Source organism: Armigeres subalbatus, chromosome 3, assembly GCF_024139115.2.
Source record: "Armigeres subalbatus isolate Guangzhou_Male chromosome 3, GZ_Asu_2, whole genome shotgun sequence".
In the NCBI taxonomy this organism is placed as follows: domain Eukaryota; kingdom Metazoa; phylum Arthropoda; class Insecta; order Diptera; family Culicidae; genus Armigeres; species Armigeres subalbatus.
Window position 1 is genome coordinate 363,903,609 of NC_085141.1, and position 25,354 is coordinate 363,928,962.

The 25,354-nt window shown below is 39.2% G+C and overlaps 1 protein-coding gene across 6 annotated transcripts in view; it reads left to right on the forward strand.

Annotated features, from left to right (window-relative positions):
- The window catches only part of LOC134226306 (protein kinase C-binding protein NELL2-like), a 383,009-nt gene extending 360,124 nt beyond the window's left edge, over window positions 1-22,885 (forward strand). For 4 of the 6 annotated variants that reach the window (XM_062706998.1, XM_062706997.1, XM_062707002.1 and 1 more), the window contains 2 exons: window positions 13,254-13,303; window positions 18,309-22,885. In XM_062706998.1, the coding sequence (XP_062562982.1) occupies window positions 13,254-13,303; window positions 18,309-18,837 (579 nt within the window). In that variant the 3' untranslated portion in view covers window positions 18,838-22,885. The remainder of the gene's footprint in view (window positions 1-13,253; window positions 13,304-18,308) is intronic. The other 2 variants (XM_062706999.1, XM_062707000.1) reach the window with 2 other exon arrangements.
- The last annotated feature ends 2,469 nt before the right edge of the window (window positions 22,886-25,354 follow it).

Below are 25,354 nucleotides of genomic sequence, written 5' to 3' on the forward strand. Positions count from 1 at the left end.
CTTACTTACTTATGGATCCTGTACACCTCCGGTGGCAAAGGCCGACTTGAAAGATCTCTATCCTGAGCGTTGCCCGGCTATCGCTTTAACCTGTTGCCAGGTTAGATTTCGGTCGACTTCTTTTATTTCTTTATTGAGGCTTCGCCGCATGAGCCTCTGGGACTGCCTCTGCTGCGATGTCCCGCTGGGTTCCAGTCTAATGCTTGTTTACAGATTTCGTTTCCGCCTTACGTGAGAGTGTGGCCGACCCAGCCCACTTCCGATCCCGAATTTCTGTTGCTATCGGCCTCTGGTGACAACTACGATGGAGCTCGTTGTTTGAGATCCAGTTGTGAGGCCACCAGGCCCGAATTATTTACCGCAGGCATCTCTTAATGAACACCTGCAGCCGTTGAGTGTTCTCCACTGATACAAACCGTGTTTCGCTGGCGTAAAACAGCACAGATTCCACGTGAGAGTTGATAACTCGTATTTTGGTGCGTTCCAGATATTTCTTAAACTCGCAAAGGTAGCCCTTGCTTACCGCCGTCTTACGCCATTTGGCTACCAAGATATTGGAAGCTTTCAACATTCTCCACTGGTTGCCGGGCTACTGTGAAACTGGAAGGAGTCACCGTGTTTACATCCAACGATTTGGTTTTGTTGACGTTGATGACTAAACCTGCCGAAGAGGAGCGCTCGGCAAGGTCGCTAAGCTTACTCTGCATATCAGAGCGCCGTTGCGCGAGGAGTGCAACATCATCCGCCAATTCGAAGTCATTTAGGTGCTCCATGGTTATAGGCTGCCATAACAGCCCGCGGTTTGGTTCACGGTCAATCGCATCTACCAGAATCTCGTCGATTACGATGAGGAACAGTAACGGTGATAGAATACATCCTTGCCTCATACCAGCTACGACCCGGATAGGGTCGGACAAGACCCCATTGTGCAGCACTCTACACGAGAAGGCCTCGTACTGTGCCTCGATGAGGCCGATGATTTTCTCAGGAACTCCTTTGCGTCTCAGGGCGCCCCACATATTCTCGTGATTGAGACGGTCGAAAGCTTTTTCGTAGTCAATGAATACCAAGTAAAGGGACTCTTGGAATTCGTTGACCTGCTCCAGAATGATGCGGAGCGTGACAGTATGGTCCACACAGGATCTTCCGGCACGGAATCCGGCTTGCTGCCGCCGGAGAGTCGCATCTACCTTCTCCTGAATCCGGGCTAGGATAATTTTGCACAGAACTTTGAGAACGGTACACAGCAACATAATGCCTCTCCAGTTATCGCATACAGTCAGGTCACCCTTTTTGGGCACCTTCACTAAGATACCTTGCATCCAGTCGACCGGGAAAGTTGCGGTGTCCCAGATATTACGAAATAAACGATGCAGTAGTTGAGCGGATGTCATGGGGTCAGCTTTAAGCATCTCAGCTGATATGCGGTCGACCCCTGGGGCTTTATTCGATTTCATGCTTTGGATGGCTGTTTGAATCTCTAGCAGTGATGGAGCTTCGGTATTGACGCGTGTTATACGTCGGATCCTAGGCAGATCATGCCGAGGTGGTCTGGTTGGTGGTGGTGGTGGTCTGGTGGTCTGGCTGGCACTTGAAAAAGTTGTTCGAAGTGCTCGAACCAACGTTTCAGCTGGTCAGTTGGGTCGGCCAATAACTGATCATTCGCGTCTTTCACAGGCATCGTTGCATTCATCTTCGCCATTAAGCGTTGTGATATATCGTAGAGGATGCGAATGTCCCCGGTTGCGGCGGCTCTCTCTCCTTCGTCGGCCAGAGAGTCTGCCCACGCTCGCTTGTCCCGTCGACATGAGCGTTTTACTTCCTTCTCAAGAGCCGCGTATCGTTGACGGGCTAAGACTTTGGCTCCTCTGGTTTTCGATCGCTCTATCGCGGCTTTGGCTTCTCTTCGCTACTTTATCTTCCTCCAGGTCTCATCGGTGATCCATTGTTTTCTCTGGGTGCGTAGTTCACCCAGATTATTCTCGCTGGTGGTGATCATGCCTTTAAGATACATAATATGTCCAAATTTCTCACATCAACTATTTTGGATAGATAACGTTGCACACCATTCCTTGGCAAAATCTTCTCATCAAACCGACACATAAATCAAATCTACCTCGAACAAGAATCATCAAAAACAATTCAGGAGGTATCTGTCCGGTCACGGAATATTAGCCTCGACAGTGGCAACCTTCCCACTGAAGGACTGCCTGAAATAAGCCACAAGTTGGCCCAGCAGGGGATGTAGGGCCTCCTAATCCGTGCGATATCGACCGAAGGAGAACATATTTTTTAACTCTTAGAGCCTTGAAAAAGGCTGTTTGCTTCGGCTAAGTCCAAAAAGTAAGAAAACGATCTTTTCAAATAACCGCGAATTTCTAGTGATGGTATAAAAAAGACTGAATGCTCTGCGAGCGAATGCACTTTTCTTTTATACCTTATTTTGAATCTTCTCTGCTTCCCAATTGATGGGCCAATCAGCTAGTGTCTTGTATCCCGCTTCTTTGTCAGCCAAAGCGTCATCATCATCAACGCGTTCGAGAAGGGCTTCTTCTTTTTTACACTTGTTGCTCGCTGCTGGCGTCTGTTTCCTAACGGGACTTTTCGTTTGATACAGGCCAATAAGCCGGGCAAGCGAGCTTAGAATTGCTGTTTTAGGTGAGAAGTACGTGTTTTTTCTGAGACAACATTGTTAGTAGTAGATGGAAGGAAACACCCGGACATGGGATTTCGGGTGATAAGATTTAGAATTGGTAACATGGGACGATCATTCAGTCACGTTCGCTTTGTGTGCGGTCAGTATCAAACAATGTTTATCTAGATATTTCTTGATCAATGCCAAAAAATCCAACATTTGATGAAAAATCGATTGATAGTTTATTAATGTTTGAGCTGTTATCGGTGTTTTTTTAATCCAAATATCCAAATATTATGTGAGAGGCATGGTTAAGAAGTCCTTCGTCCACTTCGCGGTTAAATCAGAAAAATTATCCACTGATAGTTTTGACGCTATTTATGAAAATCACGCATAAAATTGTATCACTAGAATAATGGATTTGGCACTTAAGTACAATTTCTATCCCGAAGCGTATTGAAAGCTTTGATATTGACCTCTATTATTGGCTCTCTGAAGAACCGTTTGTTTTTTGGACATACATGCTGCATCATGTGGCTTTTCTTCAGCCTGTATCAGCTCATCACTGATGCTTGAGCCTGTCTCGCTCGACTCTGCTGCTGCTGCCGGTATCTACTCAGCATTGCTGCTTTGACGGGTCTGTGGGGTGGACTGCTGCTGTACTGGGTAGGGTTCGGCTGATGATGGGGGCTTCGATGGTACCGGGCCGAAAAAGCGGTCGGTGCGGACTTCACTCCCTGCCAAAAGGTTTGGGTGTTCGATCGATGATGCGGTTGCTTCGCTTGTTCCGGTCAGAATGAAAGAAAAAATCGCGTTGCGCTATTTATGGCTTCTCGGCAGACCCAGCGGCTGCTTATTCGCTGGTGTCTGCACCAATGAGAATGGAATGATGCAAGAATTATGTGGTACCCATATTTATAGGTTCCTTGATCTCAATGTTTTCATTGAAAACAGTTCCATGCCTATTGAAACAAGTTTTTCGGGTCTTATCAAGCATGGACATGAAAGGCATACTTGAAATCTGTCGATTGAGGGCTTACCGCAGAAATTCGTCCATTGAGGACGAAACGCTATTAACGTTTAAAATCTTTCAACACAAAGGCGTAACGCCGGTCGATTTGAATATTTTGGAATGACACCCGGTATAGTAAAGAGAGACGTAAGTCCTACGTCAAAAATCTACCGAGGGGTCCTTAACAAATTTTTAGTTGGAAAACGCGTCTCCTTGAAGCTGAGCTAGCTCTAAGTATACAATAAAATCTCTTCTGATTTCAACCGTAAAAAGTGGCAGCGTTTAAAAAATATAAAAAAACATTTGCTGTATGTTGTCCATATCGCTGCGATGCGTAGTTAATGAGAACGAGTGATTCAACCAAACCAGTAAATTCGTTTCACTACATATATTGTGGCTCTTTCAAACAGCAGCACAGTTTTCTCCTCTTATAACAAATATTAACACGTCACGTCCACTTTTGTTGTATTGTCGCATATTGCTATTGGCAATCAATTTTAATAACGTTCGCAATCGCCTTTAGTCAAGCTTCTAATATCACCTTCAACCATAAAACGCAAATAGAAAATCTCAACGATCAGAACCAATGTAGTTTTGTGAAGGTTTCTCGTGAGTTTGAAAAATTGTGCTAAAGGGATGAATCTAATGAAACAATTCATGAAGAATAGGTTAAAAATGAATGAAAGAAATAACTCGTGACTGACAACTGATATTAGACTAGAATGTAAGGTGAGTACTATTTGGAAAAGAAAAAAAAAGTTGTTCGGGAACCCTCGGTAGATTTTCTTAAAATACCCAGGAAATGAAAGATAAGAAGCTGCACTTTAACGTAGTTGAAATTTTAGCGAATTTTGTTGTGGTAATACTGTTCTACCAAACACGCCGTTGATGGTTCTCGGCCGTCTTGCATCGGAATTTGGTTCTGTTCTCTGCAATCCTATAGTTTTTGGGGCATTGGTCGTCAGTTTTTAAAATGGAGATGATTCCAGAGATATTGATGGAAGTACTGAGGTATCCTCCAGTCCCGGAAAAATGGCAACTGCCTGATCGAGCCAGAAACACGACTTTCGACGTGTCAAACTTCGTGATTTTGCAAATCACGGGATTCGGGACACCACAAATTCGGGACACCCTGGAATGATGGTTCCTTGAGGAAAGTGGCCACTTTTGGGCCAATTCTGAAACCTGGTTTGCGGTATGTCAAACTTCCAGGGTCTTCCGGAATGTGAACAGATGGACCAAATACCCTCAGAACACATTCCTATGAAATTGATTTGCAAAATAATGATGTTGCAAAATAATGACGCATCAACAAGCCAAGTTTCAGAACTGATCCAAAAATCGCCACTTACCTCTGGGACATGTCGCAAGCCAGGTTTCAGAATTGATCAAGCGCGCACACGAGCCGCCAACCGGCACTCCGAGAAGAGAGAAGCTTCCTGGGGAAGGATTTAGCCTACGCGGGCATTTAAACTCCGAGCGGTATTGAGGCGAAAAATACCGTGCGTCTCCACTGAACTGGAGGAATGTTCGAGAATGTTTGAGAAACGCGCACTCGTCCTGTGACGTCACAGAACTCCGAATCTCCGGTCGCCGCTGGATGATCGGTCTAGTTCCGGGGTTACCAGATGCCAAGTCCCTTGCCGCAGTCATACCACTTATACCGTACTGAGTATGAGTTGCGCATTTATGTTGGAACAAAAATGTTGAAGACAGGTATATAGCTCAAACTCTTTCTTTCTCACTAACCTGGCTGTATTATTACGCAAAACGCAGTCGCATTTGCAACACTGCCGATAGACACAGGATGCATTCTCATCTTGAGCCATCCTACTGAACGATACCTTGTCGCCAATCGCCGTTGCCTCGGCTTTTGAAGATGTTGCTTTCAGAACATCCTACTCTCAATCCTTAAAACAACAAGCAACGCGCAATACAGCAATCTTTACTAGGTGCTGCGAAATAATAACCTCTCTAGGGGCTAGAATCGAGGCGTTCATTCCTTTATGAACAAATTTTCCAAGGCCTGCTGTGATTTCGCAACTTAGTGAAACACAAATCTCGCGCTTAGTTTCATAGGGATGTAGATCTATACTTTTCATTATTGTACCGAATTGCGCTAGTTTGTCGATGATTCAATGGTTTGGGAGATAAGAGAAGATTGTATCTTACATCGGAATTAATAATCACGGTTGTAGCTTTTAAAACCTTTGAGTTATAAATAAAATATAAAATCGATTAAGAGAAATCGATCAATACAATTTGTGCCTCCGTAAATAAGCCTGTATTTGGGAAAGATATAGCAATATAACAGACAAGCTAAATTAAGTTTAATCAGACGTGGTTTTCAATTGGTGGTTGTCATGAAAAACAAATCTCAATGTTTTAATATTTTCAATAACGTATAAACCAGCCACAATCGGTAAATTTTTGGATTGTACGACAATTCTGAATAACAAATTCCCCGAATGCAATTTCCCGAATGCAATTTCCCTGAATAACAATTCCCAAATGTAACATTTCCCGAATGGACTAACTCCCTTGAATGTAACATTTCCCTGAATACACTTCCTTCTTTTTGAATGCCGTACAAGGCGATGGGTACAAGATGGCAAGCCATGCGAGCAAAGACGTATGATTGCTTGAACCGGAGGCTACCAGTTCGATTCTCGGTGTGGCCTAAGGATGCTTCAGGTGGAAAGCATTTTGGGCCCTTTGTGTACAGTATATACATTGTAATTGCTACACAAGACATTCATGCAATTGGCAGGTACCGGAAAGCTTTCTGATAACTGTGGAAATATTAGTAGAACACTCAAGTTGAAAAACAGCTCTGCTCTGTGATTGAATGAAGCCATTGAAGATGAAGACATAATTGAAAGAAGTGCAATCCTCTTCTTTTGAATTAATGCATTTGATCTGTATAAGACGAAGTGAGGAGATATTGGCTTTCGAAATTAATAAGTTCGTTTGGTATGATGAACGCATTCACCTGGTTTAAAGCCAAGGGAATGTCTTTCTTAAAATGAACGCGTCTGTCGGCGGTATATAAGATGACGGTAGGAGATAATTCCTTCTTTAGATGATGGCATCGCCCGGTATTAAGGGAAAGAAAGTGATAATGTCTTCCTCGAATGAACACATTTGCCCGGTATAAGGCAAAAAAGATAGATAGCCCCTTCTTTAAATGAGCTCGTTTGTCTGGAAAAAGTGAAAGAATGAAACAACGCCTTCTTTAAATGATTGTGTATGTCCGGTGTAATGAGAATGGAGGAGATAATACCTTCTTTTAATTAAGGCCTCTCGAGACAGAAATTCTGTCCGCAATAAATCAAAAAGAGGAGATAATTCGTTTACTAAGCAAGTAGCACGCTTGCCAGGTATAATAAAATTTATATTAGCCCGCCTAATGCTATATTGAGAAAATGAGTTCGGCAAAATGTTTTTCGGTGAAATATAATACATTCAATACATTTTGAGTAATAAGGGATCTTATATATATTTTTCCTTATTCTGGCCAATTTCGCCTGCATCAAAATAAGAGATCAGATAAGTCCTTATTATCATTCTCAATTTATTCATCTTTGCGATTGTATGATAATCGCCAGAAAACCATTCGCCAGAAAACCAACCGCCAGAATGACAATCGCCAGAAAACCACTTGCCAGAAAGTGCCATTCCCCAGAAAACCAAACGCCAGAATGCACCATTTACCAGAAAATATTTTGCCAGAATGTACCATTCCCCAGATTTTTTTAAAATTTCGGTGGATAATTATTTGTAGTAGATCAATTAGTGATTTTATTTATTCAGAATTCACATTTACACTTAAGCAATTAATTAATGTACATTTGCGGTCGATCGCTATTATTATAACTACTTGCGAGATAGTATCAAAGCCAGTCCTTGAATATGCTCAAGTAGATTGATTTGTCCAGCGGTTCTTGACAAAATTGCTCGTTTTAATCTTTCATTCTTCTTTTTCAATTGTTTACTGTAATGGCTTGATGTTATTTCTCCTTGTAAAAATCTCAAATATTCTGCTGATGAGGCTTGTTCTTCCTCCTTGAAACCTTTAACAATCGCATAAAATTTTTGATCGCCACCTCCTTTAAACAGTGCATTAAATTTGTTGTGAAACCCTTCTATTGAGTTTGTGGTACGCGGTAAATCTTCAACTGTAGATTTTCGGACCGACCAAAACTCCGGAGGGAATCGAGGACCTGTTTTCTTAATTTTTGAACCCAAAACGTAATTCCTTTCGATATATGTGAAAAAAGGACGCATGGATCTTTCGCGATAGATTTGACTGTTGCTAAAGCAACTTTATATACTTGCTTACTTTTGCTCGGGAGCAGGAAATGAACAAACGGTACCCATGAATGGTAAAAATTTGACGGAATCCTTTCGGCGTGGAAGAAAATGTGCCATCAAGAATAACTGTTTCCGACTTACTCAATTTTCTTAAATTGTCAATTGTCGAGAAGATCATTAGCCGTCCTTCTTCCAACTCGACATTCGCTAACAAAAAGGGTTTTCCATCAAAAGTCTGTTTAAATTCCGATTCGATTTCGTCGTAGTCCGTGGGATCATCGGGAAGCCGTGTTGCTTTTCTGTTGCGTTGAATGAATCTTCTTTGAGCCATTTTCCAGCTAGAGGCTTGTACCTGTAACATAAAGTACAGACTCATGGTCAAAATTATGCTTGTTCAAAAAATTAAAGCTTTTAAAAAAATTGGGCATTGTATGTAAAAGTTTCTGTGTAATATTACCAATTGTATTTCTGAATTATTTAAATACGTTCTAATTTGAGCGGCTTTATTTGTGTTGATCTTTATACCTCATTTGTGTATTTCAGAACATTTTCTTCTAAAATAGTACCTTAGTTATTAATTAATTGCCTTCACCAAAACAATCAGAGAGTACTGATATGAATCTGTGGTTATCTGTGTGTATTGGTGGTATTTATACGGAACATTGCATAAATGAAAAAAACTCACTTTAACTGAGAACTCTTGGGCGACGCTTCTGATAATTTTTTCTGAACGTTCTGTGACTTCTTCAGCCTTACTCTTCAATGCCGCTCGATATCGCTCAGTCTCCGATTCGAATGGATCTGGCATGTGGTTATGATCTGAGATTGATAACAAAGAATGGATTCCAGACTGTACACGTGTTCGGGCTCTTCCACCGCATTTACAGCCGCCATCTTGACCACGCCGTTGCGCACATTGCCAATATACGGTGTCGGGGGTCTGGGTAAAATTAAATTAAATGTACACCACTAAGAATAATATAACAAATAACATCTTATCTTTATGGTAGATGTATCCATTGTGCAGTAACTTCGTTGACCTTCCGCTTGATATTATTCTGCAGTTGTTTTGCTCATCTGGGTCGTTTTCAGAGCACGTGATGTATTCATCTGATGTATCTGCCTCTAGCGTTTATCGACTGATATTCAAATTCAGCTATAAGTGGTCTTTAGCCTGTATCACAAGCACATGTATGTGTAGTGTATAATATTTAGAAATGGTTCATAGGTTGCTATTATCATATCGTAAATGTATGTGGTAAACAGAAACAATAAAGATAAAGTTGTTGAAGTTTTTTGTGTCATGAGCCAATACAACCAATATGGCTGTTGTAAAGGATCTTAGTAGTAAAACCTCCTAATTGTATGATATTTGCATATTTCATCTACCATAATGATTCAAAATGGATTTTGGACGGCCCAGACAAATACAAAGAGTGTACTGTTATCTTAAAAAAAATTACATTAAATATCGTGCGCCTCCACTTCAAGTCTGCAACTGGTGTGGAAAAAGAAGTAATATAAGCTAAAGCTGTGCTGTACATTGATACTGAAGTCATTTATAACATATTACCAAAACATTTTTATTATAAAATTGTGATCGTTTTGAAAGAAAAAAAAACATGGTTTTGTTTCCAGTTTATGTCTTTATTGGTGTTTCTCGATCAGTTCCATCTAAATATTCATACTTTTTGTGACAAACACAATAAGAGAAATATTTCCTCTGAACACTTTTTTTTTTTTCATAATACGTTAGAAGTGAACTCAATTCGCGGTCATACCGTTGAAACGAGTAACCTTTAACGGCCATTACAAACCTCAACCAGCAATCCGTATTCCGCAAGCCATTCACGTAAAAAAAACATAGTTAACTTCAGTCTCTCACTATAGTTGAACGATTTAGAGCGAACAATTTGTTTAATGTATTTTGGCCATAAATATATTGGACCACAAATATCTTGAACTGTATAAAGCACGTTCTCACTAAACAAATTTTCTCTATAAACTCTGCTCATTTCTTCTAAAGGATTATTCATGATTATCTTTCAAATTATCGTCACTCGTTAAATGCCACTCTTCATCTATCAAGCGTTTAGCTGCTGTTCTGTATCCCAGAAATATTACATTTATAAAAATGCCATGGCTGTTTATCTAGATAACAGTTCAAAAGGTAATATCCTGCTAGGCACAAGTACGTTAGGTATAAGTAAGTTAGGCATAAACACATATTATGCACGTAACGCATAAAATGCGCTAAAGAACAGCCTACACAATGAAGAAGGCTGAATAATGCCTAACGTTTATTAGGTCTGACATATTCATTCCTAACGTACAATATATGCAAATCATTAAAAGCTATTTAATGCTTTAAACAAAAATATTTCTTTAGTACATGTACATGTATACACTACTGGATTGCTCAAATAATTATGTTATTGCATAATTTGCCACTGTTTTTTATTGGATATACAAATGAGTTAGTGGTTAGTGTTACTGTTAGCAAATTGATTTGTTGCTATATTCTTATGTTTATATTACTTTTTATTGCGTTATGAAATAGTAATTCAAAGTTATTTGAATAAAATATAAATATAAACATTTGTCAAAATATATCAGAATAAATTTAGGTAATTATATGAGTTTTATCAATGACAAAGCATTACCAGATGCAAATACTTTCACACTACATGTAACTTAAGAATAACCATTCAAAAATGGATCAGGAATCATAACACGTAAGTGTTTCAAATTATTTTCTGGGGTATGTTACATTCTGGGAAATGGTTTTCTGGCAAATGTTACATTCTGGAAAATGGTGTTCTGGCAAATGTTACATTCTGGGAAATGGTTTTCTGGGGAATGGCACATTCTGGCAGATGCATTCTGGCGTTTGGTTTTCTGGGAAATGGTTTTCTGGCGAATATCATACAATCATCTTTGCATATTTTCGAGCTAACGCCTATTTTTAAAGGACCACATCTACCATTTTTTTTAATTTTGCAAAAATGCCTTCTTTTAAAGAATGCATCACATCCCCCATTATCATATTCAGGGAAGATACATGTTATTAAAGAACGAATAATAACATTCATTATCTGGTGAAACACCCTCTGAAGAAGGTACGCATTTACCATGGCATTATTCCGAGCAGATGCATTTTTTTTAAAAAGGAATTACATTCAACATTGCCTCTTTCCGGGTAGAAATATCACTATAGTTCCAAAGGTACAGCAGATTATATTATGCATTTGGCCTTTTGGATAACAAATTGATAATTGATTTTAAATATTTTCACGCAATATGTATTTCCATTTTCCTTAAGAAGCTCTCACTTTATTCGCAAGTTTTTTCCAAATTTGTTTCTCACTCATCGATTTTTTATTGCTAAATTACATTATTTCAATTTCATTGTTCGGATTGAATTTCTATTTCTATTCCAATGAAAGTTTGTATCACGATAAAATATCCTGTTTGCTTGTTGTTCGTCAATGTGCTGGTTGCAACATCTCGTATCACTCAGGTTTTTTCATTACGATTATACGAACAAATCAACCGAGGCATGAGTAATATGAAATCGGTCAGCAGCAAACCACAGAGAACAGACATGGATGCTCGAACAAAATTTCGTTAAAAACGTGTGTAAAGATTTAAATCGCACCCCAGCGCCGCCAACGAAGGTTGGCCAACATAAAAACTCAATCTCACTAAGTGATGCGTTGGCATACACTACATAAACCATGTAGTGCTGCCATCTAGGAGCGAGCCTTGGAGCGATTCAGAATGAACACTAGCGCTAAACAGTCAAATACGGCAATTTTTAACCATATTTATCAGCACACTAGCACCGCGCAACGGGGGCATTATGACATACTTCAAAATGACCAGTACAAACTTTTACACAAGCACGTGAATAAAGATGAACGTCTGTTCTCTGTGAGCAAACTACGAACAAAACAGGTTAGATATTTGTTCGCGTGGGACCCGCGCAAGTTTTATCTCTTAATAAGCCTTGTTTCATGAAAAATTTCAAAGCCCTAAATGATGATCAATAATCAATCACCGGATTTTGCATCTTAGTACGATAATCCGTACATCTATTTTCTAAGTAAATATTGAAATTAAAGCAGACTGATTAACTAAACTATAAATAGTTCAATACGTACCTTGAGAATTGCGATTCGCAAATTTAACACACTCATTTTTGGTACAATTATGTCGAACACGCAAACAAATGACTAAAAGCACTATTTAATAGAATTTACTCAACGAATATTACATCTAATTTGTCATTTCAATAGCTAGAAATCGATTTCAAATTAGGGTGAAAATAGCACAGATAAAATCAGGCTACTTAGTTGCAGTGTACATTTAGATGATGCCCTCTAAGAAATTTTAGGACGAACTTTTCGGAATCGAATATTGTTTCACCTCGAGCTTTCAAGCGCTGAAGCAACGAGTAGCTGTCAACTTTTTATTCTGTGCATGCTGCGACGCAGCAAAGCCAAATTAAAAAGATGACAGCTTTTTGTTGCTCCTTTGTTAAGATTGGTGCCTCTGAAGGTAAATTTTATTTGATTTCCGGGCAGTTTCACCTTGATGATCACGTCAACTAAAGGAAAAGATAATTTCCACATAATTATCCCATACATAGGGGGAATGACGGCTTTGGCAGGTTTTGTTCTATTATTGTCAGGGGGTTTTTATGACTGATTATGCTCAAATTTGGCCTAAACATTCTTTGCATATCAAAGAATATCGTGGCCAAATTTCATAAAATTTGGTCGACAAAAACCCCCCTGACAATAATAGAACAAAACCTGCCAAAGCCTTCTTTTCCCCTAATTAAAACGAAATGTGGTCAGTCAATTTGAACGAGCCAAAATCTAATCAACGTGGTGGAGCCAAATAATTGTTTTGAACCACCTTGAAGGGGCTTAGATCTTTTACCTTAGAAGATGGTCAGAAAATAGCGGGGGACTGATGGTTCCGCCCATCGAGTTGTAAAAGGCTCAATGTATATAAGACTGTCTCAATCACCCAAAGTTATACCATAGCAGATACTGCGTAACAGCGAATAAAATCACAATCAACTCTGGCGTATCAACATTCATTACAACCCATATCACAAGTCCAACTTACTAAAATTAACACCAACCTCCCACAGATCTCCCTCGCATTTGCAGTCCCACCATTGTGCCTAATCATATTTTTCCCCATATATAATAAATAAATATCAATTACCGAATAATATTAACCAATAACACTGTAACCTGCGAACCGATTACATTCCAGGTCCCCTACTGTGCCCAACTGGTGAGCAATTCCGCGTGTTGTGTGCATCGGTAAAAAATCACTCTTTAACTACACTAACATTCGTTTTTGAACTTATGGTTTGGTATTCTTCGGTTTGGTTATACCTTTATCGTTTCCTTTCGTTCTTCGCCAACTGTTTGATCTTTTCGGTTCTGAAATGCTGCTTTCTTTATTTCGAATTACGTACTTGCAGACCTGCTCCGCTTCATGTTCGTTCTGACTGTTGAACCCGTTAGTGAATTGAACCTGTCCAGAATGTGTCCAATTTTTTAACGATCGCCGTCAAGAACATGAGGCAGGGAGGTTTGACTTTTCAGTTGAATTTCTTTCCGTTCCATTCCCCTTCTATCACAGAAAGATCACATGTTCCTATTTTCTCACCTCACTTTTATAACCACAATGAGCAACGTTTGTGTACTTCTAGCAGTTTTACAACAACCCTTTTCCCTAATCATAATGAGAATGTAAATACAAACACTTTTTGTATTTGTTAAAGGCACGTTTTTCCGATAATTTAATTTTTTTCAATGATGTATGTAAATTGTCCATCTCAAGTTGAGAAAGTTTTCAACTGATCACATCCGTTTTCGACTGTACCAACATTTCACTATTTCATGATGAAATTCCCTTCTCGCAGCAAGGAGTCAATAATGCATCTTCATAGTTTTTCTCCGCTTAGAATCCTCTTCTACTATCCACACTGGTTATATCTTTTCAGTTTCGTTAAATTAACAACTCAGTTCTGAACCGAATTTATGTTCCCTGAGTTACGTTATCTGTTTCGTTTACCCGTTTACAGTTATTTTACTTCGAACAACTACATCAGCCACACTCCTGTTTGCAAACATTCAATTTTCCAACAATCAATCAATGTAGAACAACGTAATTTTATTGCAAATATAGGGTTTTCACTTTGCACCAATGCACCAAAACTGAGCACCGATTTTGTTCGTCGGTTAATACACCTCGACAACCAATCTAGAGTTCTGTTTCCGTTTACGAGCTTGCCTAGTTTTCAGTTTTCCTTTGAACCTTTCTTAGCATGCCCGACGAAATCTCTTGCTGATAGTCGTGATTCAATTACACATAGCGATTTCCGTTACCCTTAAAATTCAGTTCAAGTGTGGTCTGCAAGTTCCGCAAGTACTTCAACAATCAGTGATCAGTCCCATCTCGCATCATTTCCACCTCACATTGGTGATGGAAAGCTTACCCCTCTTTGGTATTTCCCTGAATCCATTGTCCATGTCGTTCCGAACAAAAAACATTCATTACACAAAACATTTCTCATCACACCCAGAAACCAAGAAAAATCAATTCTTCCTCCGTATAAGAATGATCTCTAAGGTCCGTTTCAATTCAAAGTTTTGAGTTTAATTTTCTAATTACGAAAACGAGCGTTTCAAAACAATTTGGGTTCACCCATCTTTAGTTGTATATTTGTAGCGAATTTCGGTTTTTTATTATAGCGCATGCTTGTACATACATGTAGGACGTAGATAGATGGTAGCACAGAATCTTCTGTAGTAATAAGTTTGACTGACATAAAACTAATTTAAATTAACAATAACCACGATTAGAATGATCGATTCGTACGACTTTCGTTAGCTATGCAAGAGCGAAGATTTCGTTGTGTAAAATGTGTTTGAAAATTTCACCATATTTGGATTTTCATTTCACCAACCAACTCACTACAGAGAGCACAGTACTTTGTTACACATTTGTCGGAAATAGAAGCATTTGTTTAATTACTCAAAATTATCTGTAAATGACACCGTTTATGTAACCCACCACACGATCGTAACAATTTAAATTTGTTTTATGTGAATGGCAGAAGATGAAGAACACGGCATACAAAAAACAAGGCAGGCTCATCACGTATGTAAACATTCAGTTTGAATATAAACATGTGACGTCACTGCTATCTTCGCACAAGCTGGACCGAGACGATGCTCTATGGTCGTAGCATGCTTACTTTTGTACTCCAACATGTGGCGATAAAACATGCGTCACATTCGAAGTGTCATTTTTCTAACGAGCCTACCTTGTTTTCTGTATACCGTGATGAAGAAGATGGTAAGACTGTTGTTTGACACGCATAAAAAATATTTAAACAGTTTGTTAAATGGGTCAGAGTATTGCAAGTTCTAAATCTGGTACCTACCTGGATACCTTGTTGGCTACAGCGTCGTTGCGTAACGTTTTATAGAACTCCATAATAATCGGTTTACCCAAACGTTGCGGGTCCACATGTCCTGATTTCACCGTGCATGTTCGTGGCCTTCCGCGAGGTCGCCGGCTCCTATCCGGTTGTCTGTTGAATATTGTTTTCGCTATTTTTCCGACATTCGTACTGAATGAGCAACCACTGAAAGCTACCGAATCACTCTGCTTCAATCCATCTAAGATCACAAGTTGACACTTCGTCAGCAATCCGAATACTTGATTTCGAGCCATCAAGCGTTGCACGCATCAGCCTAATCAGTTTCGCCGGAAAACCTTGTTCAAAAATTGTCCGCCACAGCTCAATTATTTTCACAGAATTGCTCCGAAATCAATGAACAGACTGCAAGTTGTACTCCCGGAATTTATAAAGGATTACCCACAAGCTAAATATCTCGCACCTTACGCTTAACTCCACACATTAGTTTCTGTACAATTTCTGACTGCAACTTCTTCTGTATGGAAACCCACTTTTTCTTCATGGCTTCCTCAGACTTGACCTTCCTGGGATGCTTCCGTAGCCCCTCTTTATAATATCCCAGTAGTTTTCGACGGGCCTTAGCTCGGGTGCGCTCCCGGTCCGGACCCCGTTGTCTTCGTACCACTTCAGGACAACATTTGAATAGTGGCACGAAGCTAGATCCGGCCACTTCTGTAGTCACTCTTTGAGGTGGATCTCCCCGTTTACAGTCCCGGTAGTCAGTAACGGTGCACTTCGTTTGCCACATGAGCAGATAGCTTGCCAAATCATGTATCTCTTACTTTGAAAGGGTCTGCTTTCTTACTTCCTCCAGAACATCAAACTTGTCCTGGGCGGTGAAGAACACTAGCCCCAGAAGCTGCCGGAAGTTCGCCTTGACGTAAGTCTCATCATCCATGATTAGACAATGACCCAAGCATCCAGAAGTTCGGATAAGAAGTGATGTTTTAGCTTAATCAGATCGCATTCTACGTAACTTTTTGTATGGTGGGAGCGCAAAAGTTTACTTTGAAGTTACGTTAAGGTGCGTGGGACTGAATGTGAACCAAAAGTGAACCAATTGGTTCGGATAGGAACAAATTTAAGTACAATCTTAACTTCTGGTTGCTTGAGGAGGCTGCAACAACATCTGGGTGTACAGATTCCGCACCCGTGATGTTCCCATCGTAGTTTGCCGTTCGTCGAGAAATGCAGTCTTCTGCACTTTGTACGTATAGTCATTCCCGCTCCCTGAACGAAAGACTTTGACAGATTCAACTTTTGACCCACATCTCTAGCCGAAGCATTGGGTATCCGCATAAACGCTTCCTTCCTGATCACTAAAAGAACATCCATTCTGACCGCATTTCTCCTTCCTTTCGATGATAAAAGTTTCGCAGTAACGTGGGGAAGGGTCGTTTGGCCGAATATCACTAGGCCGAAAGTTGTTTTACCGAATATACCATTTGCCTGAACAGAACATTAGGCCGAAAGTCATTTGGCCAAACAGACCATTAGGCCGAAAGTCATTTGATCGAATGGGTCGATTGGCCGAATAGGTCGTTTGGCCGAAAGGGTCGTTTGGCCGAAAGGGTCATTTGGCCGAAAGGGTCGTTTGGCCAAAAGGGTCATTTGGCCGAAAGGGTCGTTTGGCCGAAAGGGTAATTTGGCCGAAAGGGTCATTTGGCTGAAAGGGTCTTTTGGCAGAAAGGGTCGTTTGGCCAAAAGGGTCATTTATCGAAAGGATCGTTTGACCGAAATGGTCATTTGGCCGAAAGGGTCATTTGGCCGAAAGGGTAATTTGGCCGAAAGGGTCATTTTACCGAAAGGATCGTTTGACCGAAATGGTCATTCGGCCGAAAGGATCATTAGACTGAAAGAGTCATTTGTCAAATGACCCTTTCGGCCAAATGACCCTTTCGGTCATATGACCCTTTCGGTCATATGACCTTTTCGGCCTAATGACCCTTTCGGTCAAATGACCCTTTCGGCCTAATGACCCTTTCGGCTTAATGACCCGTTCGGCCTAATGACCCTTTCGGCCAGATGGGTTTCGGCCTAAAGGGTCATTCGGCCTAGTGGCATTCGGCCAAATGGGTTTCGGGCAAACGACCCTTCCCCTTGACTGCACGATTCCGTTGTTGTTCTGCGATATCCCGATGAGAGAGTTGAGGATTCTCCAGGTGCTTGCGCAAAATCAAATAACGTCATTTTTCCAATTTACCAAAAAAACTGACAGCGATAAAAGTACAGTGTAAAGAATGCACTCCATACTACTTCTGCCCGCAAGAGAAAATACCCAATTCGTAGATTGAAAACATAGCGTTTGTTCGTGATGCAGTTTGATATGAGACACCCTGTACGATTAACTCACCCCGATCCTTAAAAATCTTATACAAAATCTTCAACTCCAGCAGGGAAACTCGAGTTGTAGTCAATTTGGACTAAATCTGCCCGTCGATTTTTTTTTAATACAACATTCACCCATCTTCTTCATCATGGTTTATCGCGAGTCGAGCGTATCGACAATCGACTCACCAGAAACATCCTGCCTGAACAATAGAAGTATCCATTGAATCAATACAAAAGTTAAATACTACATATGTTAATTTTCACTCTCTTCTTTCACTCTTTTTTGTTTCTTGCGTTCAACTACACCACACTGTGAACATTACACATGATTTTGCCACTACTGCAACGATGAACCTCCGACACTTGATCACATTCGAACCACACACTCAACACGCTAAAAAACGCATAAAATCGAACGCGCCTTCCATTGTTATCTTCCTTGGCTAATACGGCAACTCCATCCGGCAACCGACGATGCTACGGAACGACTCTCAACGCAGGACGGTAAGATCACCTGCCGTTACGATGATCATTGTGATGACGATGAACTACGAACGGCTGAAGGGGCTCCTGCAAATGATAGTGTTAAGGGTAGTATTTCTAATAATAAATCATCGCAAACAACGACCCCAAAGACATCACCACAACAAACAGCAGACTACGGCAGTAGTCTCGCAACAACGACAGCCACGACGAACCCACCGCCAGCATCACCAGCACCATCATCATCAGCCACGGCCGCTCCAGATCAACCAGCTGCATCGTCTTCATCTGCCGCATCATCTCCAGCAATACCAAAGCCAAGTTCCACCCGCTCGACGCAGCAACAGCAGCAGGAGGCACAACACCAACCGAAGCCACGAGCTCGAAGTCCATCAACTGCTGCGAAGAAGCTACTCAAACGATCGCTACCATCTGATGTGGCCACTTATCCTGAGACCACACCGTTTGCAACACCTCTCCGAAGGTATATTGGTAACTAAGTTCATCAAGTCAAGTAACGAACTGGTCAGCCCAACAATCATCTGATTGTGGTCTGTTTCATAACTTCTTCACATCCCGAACACATTTGCTCCATTCACTCATTTCCATCAACGAAAAACTCATAGAAGACACAGTACTGTTCATGATTAAAGGATCCCAGTTATCAGTCACATAACTTACTCCATGATGTTCAAGTGGGCACCTATTTTACCTATTGAGTGTACGATTGTTTTGTAATTTGAACTAGCGATTGAAAAAGTTTATCAAACACCAACGAATCACATTCATAGAAAGGCATGTTTTAATAGACAGCAGAATCAAATGCAGTTAGAAACTTTGAAATTTAATTACATTTTGTAACTTGAAATTTAAAAAAAAAAATATGGCTATGACAGTAACAACGAATTGCCCAAAACGACACAACCAGTACTTTACCAAATTCCAAAATCTACCGTCAGCGACATTTCTCTCTACATTTATTCTACAGTTCTTACTCTATCTTTATGTCTTTTCTATCGAAAACAAAAGCTCCGCAAGAAAAACTAAAAAAGCAAAAGTTTAACGATAAACAAAACACGAAAATGTAACCAAGCGCATCAAAGAAAGAGGTCGGTAAGTATGTAGCGAAACAAAACACAGACGTTGAGAAACTGACAAACAAAAGAAACAACACAAACAACGCTTAGAAGGTTAACTACTAATGTTCACTAGAAGAAATGGAACCCAAATCAAAAACTACCAGTTTAAAAAAGGCTCGAATCATTGTTAGCTATTAGAGAGAGAGAAGGAGAACATGAGAAGTTCGTTTTTGTTGAAATCGCAGCTCTCCAAACGAGGATGTGGTCGAAGGAAATTTGCTCGAACGCGTTACCATCAGGTGCAGTGCAATCCCTTCCATTTTTATTCATATGATAATCGTTGAGAAATTGTTGTGAGGTGAATTATTTATTCTTTGCGATTTTCTGAAAACGAACTGATGAAATGGGTCGTTTTTCAATTTTTTCAAGATAAATTTGTGACCGTGAGGCGAAAACTGGGACTGTTCCTTTTCTGATTTTGACCACACTACACATTCAGATCAATCATGTCCCATTACACCCTAACCAGTGGATGGCAGATTTTAATACAGTACTGCATAAAAACCTTTCAGATTTTGGAAGATTTTAATACAACCATTGTATTGAAATCTTACAATTCTGTATTATTTTAATACAGTATCTGTATAAGAAGCTTACATTTTTGTATTAAAACCTTGCAGAATTGTATATGACACGGTTTTATCCAATAATTGTAAGATATGTTTTTTGGGTGTACGAATACTACACAACAGGCTTCATGGCACAAATTTTTTAAAGTTTTATCCATGGTTTTAACCATTTGGTTATTTATCTTCCTTGGTAAGTGCACTCTTCGTATAATCGTCAAATATTCGCCAAGTTCAGCTGATATTTATCAGACTGAGCAGTAGAATGGAGTCACGAATTCAAGATGTACCAAATGTTTCGTTTCATGTACTTTTATGTCATGATGTAGTGATCGCGAGACACTATTCCAATACCCATTTATTAATTTAGAATGATCTAACACCGTTAATTATCTTCTATCTGAATTTTGACCCCCATTACATTCTACTTTGGCAGAAATTTTGAATTTCCGTACAAGCTACCCGTCAATAATGTCCCATTAAAAATATTTCATTCCACAACCTCTTCTGCATTAGTAAATCAGAACTCCTCAAGAAAGGCAATCGCATATATCAAGGATTCTGTTCACAAAATTTAAAAAAATGAAAACTCGATTGAAAAATATCCCATGGTTGAAAACTTCCTTGAGCATAAATTATTCGCCAACAAAACGCAATCGAAGCAATTTCCTTCTACCAAACCACTAACCCATAAGTATACATTCCTAAACTCAGAAAAAAATGATCACATAATTTTGCTGGCGTTAAGTATTAAAGGAAAGGCAACTTTGCAGTGTAAGAGGCAGAACGCAAACAAATATGTCGAATGCAGTATGTTTAAGAAATACAAACACATGTAAATAATAGTTGAATAGTGTGTAAAAAGCCCTAACTAATAAACCAACGCAAAAAAATGGCGCATAATCGTTTCCCTGAGGTTATATTATTTATTACTACGTGCGTGAAGTTTCCATCGAAACAGCATCACGACTTAAGAATACTTTTGATTTTCCTATCAATAGTCGGTGCTGACTATTATACCACACCCAATATCGAAACTCCTAATCCAAGTATTGAGCCGTACCGAACACAGCGAAAATTCTGCAATCGAAGGTAAAACGCCTAACTGTTCTACTACTATGGTTCGATCGATTGTCACAATTCTAGTCAATTTCAGTTAATTGTTAAGTGTAACTTATTTATTACCAAGTCTTATTTTCGGTACCAAAACGATTTATTCTCCTCATTTACATTAAATCCGTTATAATAATAAAAGGAAACTGAACAAAAATGAACAGCATGAAACAATCAAACACATTCGTTAGGAAAGTAAAGAGACGGTATTTAACCTACTGTAAGAAAGTGCATTTTTATTTGTAGGGATGATCTATTAGCGTTATAAAATAGAAGAAATATCTAACTGTAAACAATCAGAACACAGAACGAAAACCAAAATACATCAACGACATTTTGGAGACTTGAACGTGGCTTCGAAACAGAAAACATACGAGCATTGAACGAAAAACAAAACACTGTTAAACACAGAACAACCAAAACCATTTATAGTTATAGATCATTTAGTTTTCCAACAAAAAAAAAACAAAGGAAAATCGAACAAGAAAATAGTAGTTCCTTCTGCCCAATGTACCACATTGCAAGTGTTGTAAATTTGATACAATATAAGCTGGAAGTTTTACGACTGAATAGACCCTGAACCAGTTGCGAATGAGAGCGAAAACAGAACGAAGATATTGAAAAAGGGGAAAGATATGTTTGTGTGCGCATTATGGTAAAAAAAATCAGCATGTTAAATATGTAAGTAGGAATCTAAATCAACTCAAGTAAACAATAGTTTAATTTGCTGGCGCTCGTCAACCACAAACAATAACAAACCAATGTAACTGCAAGAAAGAATTAAACCTAGAGGAAACCATCGCAATTAACTACCGAGTTTACATGTAGAAGTTTGTTTGTGTTCAATCAGTGTGACAGCCGCGGTTTTTTGTCACGCCTCTCGATCTGACAGTTTGTGTTTTTGGTGTGCGTGTAAATAGTGTCGCAAGCAGTATATAGTATACAAATATATATATGGTAAATGTTCAGCGCTAATGTTTTATTTTTTTGCCAAGCAAAAATCAGCTTCGACTAACAAAACAATGGGGGCGCATTGTATTCGAAGACGGAAGCAAAACCGAAGAACTCCTACCACACAAGTACACGTGAAGGACGTTCAGGATTGCGACAACTACACAACAATGAACAACAAAATGCTCTCTATTTATAGACGGTGTATTCGATAATACTCTCCTAAGTTTTTGGCCTTTTGATGAATGCAATGGAACCTAATGCGGAGCGATATAAATAGCGCTGTATTTAGCGTCAAATTAAATATAACGACAAAAATGTAATAAGGGAAATAATACAATAAAATTAAACTCTAAATTGATCTAAACAAAATGTATGGTAGGACAAAAATAAATTATTAACTGTCATGTAACTATCACTAGTTAAGTTTCTAATCCTAGCGAGTATAAATAAATTCCTGTAAATACTAGTTAATAATAAAAATAATAAATTGAGAAAAACAAAAGGTAGAATCTATGGTGATGAAAAAAATTAGGGAGATGAAGACAATGAAATGAAACCAACTGGAAAACAAAAGAAATTCTCTCGTTTAGATAAGCACAGAGAGTGAGAAACCGTAACCGATTGAAATTAATACACGGCATAAGGCAGACAAACAGGAAACGGGGAATTCAAACATAGAAAACGAGAAACAATTATGAACAAAATAACAGTGTATAGTGTTTAGAAAATTGTAATTTTATTTGGTCTTTATATTTATATTAAATATATATTTTAACAATTTCTTTTAATAAAAACAAGCCAATTAAATGAACAATTATCCAATGAATCAGACTTATTTTTCCTCAACAACAATCACACATTTATTCTTCCCTTTTTCGATTACGTTACTCGGTCCACTTTTCATTAAAACTCTTGTTTCATCATCATTTTTGGTTGCATATTCAATATTAGACATATGTGGAAAAAGACTTGTGGAATTAAACGAAAGGTGAGCTGGAAACATTAAGAAAATGTTTCTCTGTTGTGGAAAAATACTCAAGAATCGATACTAAGATTTTTGTTTTTCCGGTTCACATTTGTGGTCCATTTTGTAATTGTCTGAATACTGTGGCATTTAGTTTGTGATTCTACATCTTGAAGAACATATTAATAAATAGGAATTCTCTAACCTACCGTGGAAAAGTTCGGTATTTATGGAACGATCAAGGTGAGTACTTTTTTCCTTTTCCACAATGGAACAGGTGAGTCAGTTAACTAGTCAGATGTTATTTGTTTGGATTGAAAAACGTTGTCATTATTGAGGGGGTTAGAAGCAGAGGGGTGTAAGTGACATTTTAGTCAAAATTCAGTTAACTACAGCAAAAAAAAGCGTTGGCTTTCGAGCTTTGCGGAAATATGTTGATAGAGTTGTACAATGTTTATAAAAATGTAAAAAATCACAGAAAATTAAAAATTTCTTGAACTTTCATACAATTTTTTATAAACTATCTTTTTGTCACTTTAATCCCTTCGCGAATAACCCCCTCAATTATTTTTGAAAATGTGTTCAAATGACACTTCTTAAATTTGTAAGATGATTACGAATACTTAGTAGACTAGAAAAGGGGAGATGGGCCTTAATAACTGACGTTGCTGATCAAATGATCGCTGTGGTACTCCAGAATAAGGACCGGCTTGTATATCACTTTACACTAGTTTTACGGGTTCGCTTAGAAATATACAAACACGTCTTACTCCTACAGATGCACAATTTATTCTCCTAAAGTCATGGCCTACTACTACAAACTAAAATTAGTGCTAAACACATCTTCCTTTTTCTAAAATATGTTATGAATAATAAATTTGATTTTATTGGATGATAATTATGGGCTTCCACAGCTTCGTCAATTTATATTTCAATACCAGATGTGGGTACTTCATATTCTTCAGCTGCGAACCCCGCAAATTCTTCTTCGATTTTCTCAGTGCTGCTAGTTGCTATACTTCCCAATTCACCAGAATTGTTTACTGCTTCCCATGGTACTTTCTTGAGATGAGCCACGTTCCTTTCGTAGATTCTTCCAGAATAATGATCTTCAACCCACACGGTCTATTACAGTATACTTTTCACACATTTTCATCTCGATAATCGGAAGAAGGAGGTACCGTTTCAATGTCTTCGATAGCGGGTAATTAAGATCTTATTGTTCTACTATAGCACAATTCCGTCGGCGTCTTCCCTGTTGTGGAATGGGAAGTTATGTAACACATAATCAAGTAATGTTTTAAATCCTTCGTCCAAGCCCATGACTGATTTGCAACCTCTTGAAAAGCGATCGGTCCTGGCGTTCAACCAAACCGTTCTCCTGTGGCCAGTATGTGTAATAGTTCTAAGCGAGTGAAAATTTTATTTAGGCGTTCAACAGTTTCATCAGCAGTTATGTGAGTCATAATATCAACCTCTTTGTACCGACTGAAGCAATATATAGCAGCGATCAATAAGTATTCGTCAGAGGGAAGGGGCCTCATAAAGTCGATAGCGATGTCAACCCAGGGCTTTGATGGCATTTGTCTTCGACACATTGGGACTGGCCGGCGTGGGAGTCCAACCAGTTGACATTCTTCGCATCATACACAACATTCCCTGGTCTCTCGATCCATTGATGGCCACCTAGCTCGATCCCGCAAGCGTCTCTTCATGACTAACTCACCCGGATGACCTTCGTACGCAAGTAGTAGCAAACGTTGTCGTAACTACTTTGGAACAACCAGTTTGTTTCCCCTTATGATTGTGTCACCAATAAATCCCAATTCATTTCGAAAAGGCTCGAACAATTTTGCTATCGGGTTATTCCAGCTGCCGGTCCGGAGACTTTCTCTAACGACCGTTAACTCAGGATCATCACTGGTTGCATTTTCAATTTCATCAACATTAATTGCCACTGATTTCTGAATAGCCAATGTCATAAAGGTGTTATCTTTTTCGAAGTCTTCAGCAGTTTCAGACTACACCAATCGAAAGAGTGAGTCTGCAATATTACTACTTCCTTTGCTATATACGATCTTGAATCTAAATGATTGTAGCCTAGACTGGCCCAGCTTAGTATGAGGGAAAAAGGTTGTCGAATTCTACGGGGCACAACCCAGGATTGTGTCTTTTGGTGAGAAAATCAATCTCTGAAAATTTCAGCTCAATCCCTGGTTGCATAAGCTGGCGCATTTGATTTGAAGTTTGTATGGGGATATCAACCAAAATATATAGGACCTCCTCCGACCTCCGACACTCATTCGAACTGGAAATTGGTTCTGATT